At 34.0% G+C, this 11503-nt stretch overlaps 2 protein-coding genes across 2 annotated transcripts; both read left to right on the top strand.

Annotated features, from left to right (window-relative positions):
- The first annotated feature begins 988 nt into the window (after positions 1–988).
- On the top strand, positions 989–3964 carry LOC110630351 (G-type lectin S-receptor-like serine/threonine-protein kinase At2g19130). The gene has a single exon (XM_021777804.2). It carries the CDS (start codon positions 1147–1149, stop codon positions 3619–3621), a length of 2475 nt encoding a protein of 824 aa, XP_021633496.2. The 5' UTR covers positions 989–1146; the 3' UTR covers positions 3622–3964.
- Positions 3965–4586: 622 nt separating this feature from the next.
- On the top strand, positions 4587–8054 carry LOC110630352 (serine/arginine-rich splicing factor SR45a). The gene is made up of 6 exons (XM_043949467.1): positions 4587–4742; positions 5821–5936; positions 6031–6139; positions 6337–6486; positions 7016–7079; positions 7171–8054. The coding sequence occupies exons 1-6, from the start codon at positions 4740–4742 to the stop codon at positions 7854–7856; spliced, it is 1128 nt and encodes a 375-aa protein (XP_043805402.1). The 5' UTR covers positions 4587–4739; the 3' UTR covers positions 7857–8054.
- The last annotated feature ends 3449 nt before the right edge of the window (positions 8055–11503 follow it).

The raw sequence follows: 11503 nt of genomic DNA on the forward strand, positions 1-11503 counted from the left end.
TAATTTGTCAATTTCATAAAATTTTTGATATCATAAAATTTTTTATTCCAATTAATATTAATTGTAATTTTATAAAGAGTTTATTTGTATATTTTCTCTTTGGTAAAATAAATAAAATGGGTGACAACCATAGTTTATGCAGAAGTTGATAAAATTAAAATAATACTATAAAAATTTAAAAATTATAAAATTCCAGGAATTTTAAGTTGTTACCACATTTAAAAAAAAAAAAAGGATTAGTTCCCTTTCCAATTTCATACTATTTGTGTAATTTATTAAAATTAAATAATTTAATTTAAATTTTTATTTTATTAATAAAATAATTATTTTACTAAATTTATCATTTATCAACTGTAAATTTGATAAAATTAATACAAATTAAAAGGTCAAATTTTTATAAATTTTAAAATAATAAAAATTATATTATTAAAATTAAATAATTAAATTATTATAAAAAGTAAAATTAAAAAAAAAATTTTTATAGTCAATCAATAAATTTTAATAAATGAATAATTTTATTAATAATTAAATATTAAATATTAAATAATTTTTCTGATTAAATTATAAATTTTATTAATCTTTATAAACTATATTATAAATTACTTTTTAATATATATTTTGCAAAATCAAAACATCAATTATTTTAATGAGTTTTTTATATAAAAAATTAAATAATTAATAATTATTTTAATTTTTTTTATGAAAAATAACTATTTTAATTGTTAAATTCTTTAAAATTTCAAACACATTTTAAAAAAAGTTAATAGTTAAATTAATGTATTTTTCTGTATTATAAATATTAAATATTATTTTTTTATTTTTAAAATAAAAATTAAAAATTAAAAAAGTAAAACTTGAAATTTTACCTTTAACATTAAATTTAGCACGTGAGCAGTAATAATTTTTTTTTAATTATTAATAACTTTATAAAAAAATATTTTATATTGTTAATGAGGGGTACAGTTGTCAGTTGGACAAACTTTGGTAGACTTTTCATGGATGGTCACCGCAGATCTTCCATTATCATGATTGCTCGACAACCTGAGGGTTAAGACCCGTTCTTCGTTCAATCTCTTTTATATATCCTGTCGAATCTTGCTCCTTCAACATATCTATCTGTCTTGCCTGAAACTTTCTTTTGCAGCCATGGATTTCAATAACACTAGTCCATGGTTCAAGCTTTGTGTTCTTTTCATGTTCTTCTCTCTCAAGTTCCATCTGTCCCTGGCTGCTGATAGAATCACTGCAACCCAACCTCTCTCTGGTGATCAGACCATTGCCTCAGCTAACTTTAAACTGGGTTTCTTCAATCCAGGTAACACCTCAAACTATTACATAGGCATGTGGTACACTCGAGTGATACAACAGACAATAGTTTGGGTGGCAAATAGAGAGACTCCAGTTTCTGATAGATTTTCTTCAGAATTAAGAATCTCAGATGGTAATTTAGTTCTTTTCAATGAATCCAAAGCCCCCATTTGGTCAACGAATTTGAACTCTACTGCCTCACCTTCTGTAGAAGCAGTTCTTGGTGATGATGGAAATCTTATTCTGAATGGGTCTGGTTCATCGCTGCCTTTATGGCAGAGTTTTGAGCATCCGGCTGATACATGGCTGCCTGGTGCCAAGGTTGGATTGAACAAAATTACTGGAGAGAACACACGTCTTATTTCATGGAAGAACAAGACAGATCCTGCACCAGGTCTCTTCTCTCTTGAGCTAGACCCAAATGGAACCAGTCAATATTATATCCTATGGAATATGTCAAAAAATTTCTGGACCAGTGGAACTTGGAATGGGCAAATTTTCAGCTTAGTTCCTGAAATGAGACTGAATTATATCTATAACTTCAGTTATTTCACGAATGCAAGTGAGAACTATTTCACATATTCCTTGTACAATAACTCTATCATATCTCGATTCGTGATGGATGTTGGAGGGCAGATTCAGCAAATGTCGTGGTTGGAGCCTGCCAATCAATGGAACTTGTTCTGGAATCAACCAAGGGTGCAATGCGAGGTTTATGCTTATTGTGGGGCGTTTGGCAGCTGCAACCTCAAGGGCCAGCCTTTTTGTAATTGCTTGACAGGTTTTGATCCCAAGTGGGCAGATGAGTGGAATTCGGAGGTCTACTCTGGTGGATGCGCAAGGAAAACGAAGCTGCAGTGTGGGAATTCTAGTCTCGTTAATGGGAAGAGAGACAAGTTTTTGCCAAGTTTCAGGATGAGTTTGCCTGAAAATCCACAAACGTTGGATGTTGGAAGTGCTCAAGAATGTGAATCAAATTGCTTAAGTAACTGTTCTTGTACTGCTTATGCATATGACAACAGCCAGTGTTCAATATGGATTGGAGATCTCCTGGATCTACAGCAACTTACAGATGGCGATCCCAATGGGAAGACTCTCTATGTCAGGCTTGCAGCTTCTGAGATTCCAAGCTCCAAAAGTAACAAAGGAGTAGTTATTGGGGCGGTTGTGGGCTCTGTAGTGGTGGTTCTTCTAATTGGGTTGATTCTGTTTGCAATCTTGAGGAGGAAGAGAACAATCAAACCAGGCAAAGCAGTAGAAGGTTCACTGGTTGCTTATGGGTACAGAGATTTACAAAATGCTACGAAGAATTTCTCGGAGAAATTGGGTGGAGGAGGTTTTGGCTCTGTTTTTAAAGGGATCTTACCAGATTCAGGTGTAATTGCTGTTAAGAAGCTCGAAAGCATCAGCCAAGGTGAGAAGCAATTCCGCACAGAAGTCAGCACTATTGGGACAATCCAACATGTCAATCTTGTTCGCCTTCGTGGATTCTGCTCCGAGGGAACTAAAAAGCTGCTGGTTTATGATTACATGCCAAATGGGTCACTTGATTTCCATCTTTTCCATGAAAAGAACTCCAAGGTCTTAGACTGGAATACGAGGTACAATGTTGCTTTGGGGACAGCGAGAGGTTTGACATATCTCCATGAGAAATGCAGGGATTGCATTATACACTGCGACATAAAGCCTGAGAACATCCTTTTAGATGCTGAATTTTGCCCCAAAGTGGCAGATTTTGGCCTGGCAAAGCTTATTGGTAGGGACTTTAGCAGGGTCCTAACAACCATGAGAGGGACTAGAGGTTATCTTGCACCAGAGTGGATTTCCGGAGTGGCCATAACAGCCAAGGCTGATGTCTACAGTTATGGCATGATGCTTTTTGAACTTGTATCAGGGAGAAGAAACTCTGAGCAATCTGAAAATGGAACTGTGAAATTCTTCCCAACTTGGGTTGCAAGACAAATAACAGAAGGCGGTGACGTCCTTAGCCTACTGGATCCCAGATTGGAGGGTAATGCTGATCTGGATGAGCTAAATAGAGTTTGCAAAATTGCTTGCTGGTGCATCCAAGATGATGAAGCCCAAAGGCCATCAATGGGACAGGTAGTTCAAATTCTGGAGGGAGTGTTGAATGTGAACGTGCCCCCAATTCCAAGAACTCTCCAAGTGTTTGTTGACGAAGAGGAACACATAGTTTTCTTCACAGAATCATCCACTAGCCAGAGTTCGCAGGCACAAAGCAACACCTCCACTGCTTCCTCCTCGCAGTCACAGACCAAGAGCATCACATCATCTATTAGCTCCCAATCTTAGAAGAAGATCAAAGAAGCAAAATGTCAAAGAACGATCCTTGGATTAAGTGTGTGATTCTACTTTTGTATATGATGAAGAAGCAGCCTATAGAAAACTGTAATGTATGATTTTATTGACCATGCTGTTGCTAGAAATTGAAACTGGCTGGCTATGTATGATATTAATATAGTTTTAGAATTCCTCCTCCTGATAATTAGATAATATTTGCAGCATTTCAATTGTAACCCACAAGTGAGAGATTCCTGTACTAAGTTATCCTTTAAAAGCTTTGCAAGTACAATTCCTCCATGAACGAGGTGCTGATATTTGCTTCCACTGCTAATGAAAATGAATTATTGAAAATTGATCCTCTTTTTTGTTTATAATAAATTAAAAATGACTATTCAGTTTTGCATTTATGAAGAGTTGGCCTACTAATAATTGTAGGTAATGACTATTTAATTCTACCTATAGATATTTTCTGTACTATTTGTGTTTAGCAGGGTCTCTAAACCTATTTGGCAGAGTTTGAAGGTCATAATAGTAATTTTCCAAAAAAAAAAATCATTTTAGATGCTATTGGAAAGAGTAGTTTAAGAAAAGTCAAACAAAGAGTAGTTTAGGAAAAGTTATTTTGTTATTTTAGTTTTTTTTATGATTAAATTATGTTAAAAATAATTTTAAATTATTTTTAAATATGTTTTAAATAGTACCTTAGGAAATGTTTCAATATCAAGAGGTCCTTGATAGTTTTAAATTCATTTTTTTTATTTTGTTAATTCAAAATATAATTTTGCAGTTTGTTGAGATTTTTTGCTCTTGGATTCAAATTTATTTATTTATTTATTTTCTTTTCCAAAGATGATCAATTCAAGATAAAGAACGAACCAAGTGAATGCGACAAAAGGGGCTGAGCCAATTTGACAAAAATGCCACGGATCCGAAGGGAGGATTAAATTATAGTTGAACATTCTCTGGCGTCCGCTTTCCGGAAACTTCTCATTCTGTTATATATGTCGCTTCTCTTATTTCGGTTCATTTTTTTCTCTGAATCACTTCTCGAATTTGGGAAAGAGATCCAACCACCCACAACATAACTCCATAATTCAAATACAAACAGGTCGATTACATTTCTTCTCATGGTAAGCTATCAATTTTATGAACCTAATTTCGATAGATTCATCAATTATGAATTATTAAGATTGTCGTAATTGGTTGGATGTCGTGCTATTACTTTTGTATTTTGTAAATTTTTCTTAATTTTCAATTGTGTGATTTGTTTTAGCAATCTTGGATGATTATTTGTTGGGTTCGTAGGAGTATTTTTGTTGATAGATTGATTTTTTTTTTTTTTTGTTATTTATTGAACTATAACTTCTTCTTCTTCTTCTTCTTCTTCTTCTTCTGTTATTAGAAGCATGCGCTTTGATTCTGTAAAAGATACATTTTTTTACATTCATATTTTGCAGGCGTGATTATGTACAACAATTTGTTGGCTCTTTGTTAGGTTTAATTGAACTTGCTAATTAGTTGGTAAAATTTAGCTCTAAAATTCTGCCTTTTAATATTCAAAGGCAGCATATGTCTGCTATTTGATTTCTTTTTTCTTTTTTGATTTGCGGCTCTTTCATGTTTTGATCCTTTCATAGTGTTTGGTTCAATTTCATGAACCAAGATTTTGTAGAATTCATTGGAAGTCCAAGTAAAATTAATTTGAACTGGAGTTCACCGTTTGGTTTGATACATCTTAAAAATGCATATCGAATTTCATATAATTCATGTTTGGTATAACTTCCAGTTATAATTTTCTACTCTGTAAAGAAAAATCTTATACATCTGTGTCTGTGTGTGTGTATACACTTGGTAATTTATATTTAATTAAATATAAGAAGATGGATGATTGAGTGAAAATTTTTCATAGGGGCATTCTAGTCCAAACAATATTTGTATGAAAGTTCTGTGAAACTTATTTTAAATCGAATTTAATTTGATATGGATTTTTTTTGTTATAACCAATTTTATAGATTGAATTCCGAGAATAAAATTCTAATTTTTATTCAAATGAAACGCACAATATGTAATTGAATCTATTTCTACAAATTTCAAGACAAAGAACTAAACCAAACAAGTTGTATACTTGCAGAACTCAATTTACTATTTCTTTAATCTTTTTAGTTGGTTATGTTGTTTAATGATTAATTAATTTAATTTATTCCCCAGATGTCATACTCAAGAAGGTCAAAATATTCTCGTTCTCCTTCTCCATTCAAGCGATACAACAGATCTGTGTCGAGGTCTTTGTCCATGTCGAGGTCGAGATCAAGAGACAGGGACAGGTCAAGTACCATGGTTGCTGAGCTGATTTCTTTGTGGCAGTCTCTTAAGACGTAGTTTAACAAGTCCAGTATTTTGATTTTATTTGGTTAACAGGAGCTCGTCAAGTGATGTTGAAAACCCTGGTAACAATTTGTATGTGACGGGACTGTCACCTCGTATCACCAAGAGAGATCTTGAGAGGCATTTTGCTAGTGAGGGGAGGGTACGCCGGACACTCTACTTTTTCCTTGGCATTATTGAAGTTGGAACAGATTGGATTCATTAGGATTGGTTTAATAGTACAAGTGCTTACATGGGTTTGGAGATTATTATTTGTTTTATTCTTCTGTTTTACCATTGAAGGCTTTATTTTTTGTTTTAATTCTTTTGTTTTTACCAATGAAGGCTTTATTTTTCTAGGTGATTGATGTCCATCTGGTGGTTGATCCATGGACTAGAGAATCTCGTGGTTTTGGTTTTGTAACAATGTCCACTGTTCATGAAGCTGATAACTGCATCAAGTATTTTAACCGCTCTGTTCTTGAAGGCCGTGTCATTGCAGTGGAAAAGGTAAAACATTGTTCATTTTGTTCGTGGTCACCAACTAAGTTGATTAGATATTGGTTAATTTGTACCCACTTAAATTTGCATTAAGAATTCTGGATGGTTTGATATGAATTCTTATGAGTTTGAAAGTTGTTTGCTTCTTTCCACTTGAAGTTTCTGTGGCAGCAGCAGGTTAGCTGTGTGTAGCAGCTCTTCATCAAACTTCAAAGTTCTTACCACAACTAAACAAACAAATCAAATACACCAAGAAGTATCAGACTGTTAGGGTTGTATGCCCTGCATTTCTCTCCTCTTTTGTGCTGTTTAAGTTTATATGCCATACTGATTGTGTTATCACTTTATTTGTTATGCAAATATGAAAATAAATTCTACATATAGAGACGTGCTTTTTAGAAAATAGTAAGAAAATAAATTCTACATATAGAGACGTGCTTTTTAGAAAATAGCAAAGATTTTTTGTTCGCATCTTACTATCAGAAGTGGTTTAGTAATCCAATGAGCTAACTCTTATTATTTTTCAATTTTTTTTTAGGCCAAGAGACGGAGAGGACGAACTCCTACTCCTGGAAGGTTTTTGGGGCTGAGAACTGTTCGTGGTAATGGTTCTGAAATCTATGCTACTTATTTGTGTTTTGTTTATAGATATTCATTTCTTTTTTAGGTTACCTTCTTGCCTATTTGCTGTAGTTCGACGCCGGTCACCTAGTTATTCTCCTCGTCAATCTCCCAGCTATTCTCCTTGTAGGAGGAGCTGGAGTAGGTCATCTTGTTATTCATCTGAACGGAGTAGAAGCAGGTCATATTCTCCTAATTACAGGCGGCGTCGATCCTATTCTCCCTATTACCCTAGGCGCAGATCATATTCACCCTACTACTATAGCAGGCGAAGATCATACTCCAGATCTTCTTACAGCAGGTCCCCCATAAGTAGGCGTGACCATTCATACTCACCTTATGATTGTAGATATTATTCACCAGATGACCGATACTATAGAAGACATCGTTATCACTCGGTTTCCTCAAGTCCAACCCCAAGAAGGAGAAGCTCAAGGAGGAGCTACTCGAGCAGCATTTCTCCAAGCCCAAGAAGGGGCTCAAGGAGGAGCTACTCACGGAGCAGTTCTCCTGCATCAAGAAGAAGCTCAAGGAGGTGCTCTCGAAGCCTTTTCCCAAAGGTGAGGAAGAGCACAAAGAGGAGTTACTCTAGGAGCCATTCTCCGAAGGGAAGAAAGAACTCGAGGAGTGGATGTCATGGTGGTTCATCAACACGTGGGTATTCTGAAGATAGTTACTCTAGGAGCCCAAGTGAAAGTTGTAGATCTGGATATGTTTCTCGGTCTGTTTCCCCAAGGTCTGCTTCTCCATCATCTTGAGGGGAAATTGATGTGTGTGCTAATGATAGATAGAATCCGTTACTATACCTGAGGTGTCGTAGCTTTGGTAACTCATTAATAACTGCGGTTTTATGTACCGTAGCTCATGTTGTTAGTAACTTCATTACTACTATTATTAGTTAAAATGTGTTTCGTCGTGAAAATAAATGGAGTAAAATAATGAGAGGTTTTATTTTATTATTATTTTTTAATAGAATGGAAAAATAGGCAATGAAAAGGGAATAATTTATGCGTATGTATACTTTATAGAATTTATTAGTCTTTTAATTTGTTCTTAACTTGTATTCTATCTATACTTAATAGTATAGATAGGTTTGAGGTGAATTGTTCGTTAACTTTTTAACACGCATTGGGAGTAAATTTATTAACTTTTAATATGCCGCAAATCGCTTAGAGGAGGAGAAAAGTGATATTGAGTGTTAGGTTTAGTATAATAATATTTATTTATTTAATTAAATAAATAATTTATAATTATAGCTTAAAATTTAAATTTCAAGATAAATTTAATTAAATTTTTATTTAATTAATTAGATTAAATTTATAATATATTTAAATTATAATTTCATTTTAATATTATAAAAGTTTTACACAAAATTTGTATATAATTAAGTGCTGTTTAATTTAAACTTTTATTTTATTTCTCATATTATTTTTTTATATGTGTAATTCATTAGATTTTAAATAAGTTGGATATTACACAACGATTGTTTAAAGGGAGTCATGAGCTCTTACTTCAAAATAAGATCATATAATAGACCATATAATAAAAATTTGATAAGAGGGTAATGCCTACTTGAAAATAAAAATTCGAACACTATAATATCCGGTTTATTATTAAAATTTGCTCTCTCAAATAGGATGAGTATCGATATAATGTTACTGCTAGCGGACATAATGTAGTGAATTTTTGTTACGTCTGTAATCACAAAATTTCTAATCAGTTAACTCAGTAAGATTTCTTATCAGTTAGCTAGTTATATTTTTATTGGATTATCAAGAAATATTATATTTATCTCTATTTTCTTACAGTATAAAAAGAGAACAATCACAGAGGTAAAAATACGCAATTCTCTGATACAACTATTCTCAAATTCTATATTCGCCTTTTTCTTCAGGTTACTGACTTGAGTGTTGGAGTGGCTGTCGTGAGTACTCATCACTTCACGTTCTATTTCTTACAAGTTTAGCAAAGCACAATATAGCTCTACTTTCGGTCGCATCATTAGGTTCTGTTGCCGGAAAATCTATTGAATCCCTTCTGTTCATTTGGATTAAAGTCGGTCCCTTACTCTTTTTCTCTTAGAAATAAATTTCTCTCTCATTTCTCTCAAAATGGCTGGTAGTTCATGAGTTGCTACTAAGATTGCTACCAATGAGGGCACTATCATTTTTCCACTGCTGGCAATAAACAAAACACGCTCTCAATGATCAATAAAGCATACCTCAATAACCTAAACAACGATCAAATAATCCAATACATTCAAAAGTTGCAGGCTAGTCTCGAGCAGTACAAGGTTCGGGGAGAGGCGTCAGTCACGGCTCCCAGGGAAAGGGAGGAAGCCTCTATGGACACTTCCAGAACTCCAATGAAGGCGATTAAGAGGCTGTCCAAAGGGAAGGTCGAGTTCGAAGAAGATGAATTAGATGATGTTCTGAAAGTTATCGATTGGAAACTGGTACAGGCTGTTTAAAAATACTAGAAGGAGTAAGAGGAGAATTTTGACCTAGATGGTGCCTCGCCTCTTTCGGAAGATATCTTAGCAGAAACATTCCCAACCATGTTTAAGTTGTCTAGCTTAGACAAATATGATGGAACAGTAGATCTTAGAAGTTACTTGATGATCTTTAAGAAAACTATGCAGTTTCAGGATGTTAATGACTTTTGTGTTGTGTCGAGTATTTCTGTCAATATTCATAGGTTTGGCTCAGAAATTGTACCAATATTTGAGTCCATGTTTAAATCAAAATTTTATACAGTTCGCTACGTTATTTAAATCTAGATTTATTACTTGTATACCTCCTAATAAGCTTTCTTCTGACTTGTAGAATATCTACCAAGGAAAGGGCAAGTCTTGAAGGAGCTTTATTTCATGGTTCAATGCTGAAGCAATATAGGTGGAGGAGTTAAATCATGTGATAGCGTGTAAAGCATTGAAGAAAGGAGCACGCCATGTCAAATTCATGGATTTTTTAATAAAAAACTCAACTGCAACGTATCAATAGTTGATAAACAAAACTCAGAAGTATATCAGGCCGGATGATGAAATCCAAGTACTAAGAGAGGATAAGAGGGCGAACCAAAAGTAAAGGCAAAAGTCGGAGAGACGAGGAGATGAATGAGACTACATGAGTTATCTCGTTTCCTGAAAGAGGGATGAACAAAGTAAGTATAAGAATTATACTCAATTAATGACTCACAGACATGTACTCTAATGTGAATCAGGAAAAATGACAAGGAAGTCAGGTGGCCGCCCAAGCTCAATTCCGAAAAAGCGAAAAGATGAGATAGGATCAAGTACTGCTGTTTCTATGAAGATCATGTTCATACGGCAGAGAAGTGTCGCCAACTGAAAGATGAGATCGAGAGGCTGATAAGGAATGACACTCTTCGAAAGTTTGCCAAGAAAGGTAGGGAGGAGAGGAGACTTGAATTCGAGGTAACAACTCTTAAAATCACCCCTGATTGGGAGTCTATGGAGATTATTCATGTAATTGTGGAAAGGCTTAGCGATGATTAGAGAAAATAAGCAAATCACAAATGTAACAGTCGGTCTGGTAAGCTCGGTGAAAATTGAAAAGGACTATTTAGGGTTCCGAAGCTTACTCGTCCAAGGTCTTATGGGTCAACTAAATGGCCGAGTCATGAAATATTTATAACATGAGGATATTTTATTAATAACAGTTGACAAGGTATTTTTTTGCATATGTTTAGCTCTTCAATGACAAGAAACGATGAGATTACCTTCCTAAAAAATTATTAAGGAAATAAGAAAAGGTCACAAGGCAGATTCCATTAGGCCCAAAGACCAGGCGTTGGTCCCTTCCTACAGATTAGCTTCTTCTACCTTGTGATTTTTCCACAACGCTTTAACTAAGGGAATCTTCTTATTTCTTAACTTTTTTATTTCCCTTGCTAAAATTTTCACTAGTTCTTGTTCATAAGTTATGTCAGATTGTACATCAATGGTTTCTTCTGAAATGACATATAAAGTGTCAAATCTGTATCTTATTAATATAGATACATGAAAGACATGTGTATATTATCTAACTCTGAAGGTAAAGCTAGCATGTAGACTATTGGATCCACACGTTCAATTATGTCATATGAATCAATAAACCTAGGGCTTAGCTTACCTTTCTTACCAAATCTTAGCACTTTTTTCTATGGAGAAACTTTTAAAAATGCTTTGTCTCCAAAAGCAAATTCTATATCTTTTCTCTTCAAATTTGCATAAGATTTTTGTCTAACTGTTGTAGCTTTCAATCTTTATTTGATAATTTTCACTTTTTCCTCAGCCTTTCTTATGAACTTTGCACCTACAAGTTTAGCTTCACTAAGTTTTGTCCAGCATAAAAGGGTTGTACATTTTCTGTCATACAATGCTTCATAAGGGGCTATCTTAATA

Source organism: Manihot esculenta, chromosome 13, assembly GCF_001659605.2.
Source record: "Manihot esculenta cultivar AM560-2 chromosome 13, M.esculenta_v8, whole genome shotgun sequence".
Lineage (NCBI taxonomy): Eukaryota > Viridiplantae > Streptophyta > Magnoliopsida > Malpighiales > Euphorbiaceae > Manihot > Manihot esculenta.

What these genes read in the sequence shown, in the direction of transcription:
- LOC110630351 (XM_021777804.2), top strand. Translation starts at nt 1,147, where the DNA reads ATGGATTTCAATAACACTAGTCCATGGTTCAAGCTTTGTGTTCTTTTC.
- LOC110630352 (XM_043949467.1), top strand. An exon ending in ATTTTGCTAGTGAGGGGAGG is followed by an intron (nt 6,140 to 6,336) that starts GTACGCCGGACA and finishes TTATTTTTCTAG; the next exon opens with GTGATTGATGTCCATCTGGT. An exon ending in GGGGCTGAGAACTGTTCGTG is followed by an intron (nt 7,080 to 7,170) that starts GTAATGGTTCTG and finishes TATTTGCTGTAG; the next exon opens with TTCGACGCCGGTCACCTAGT.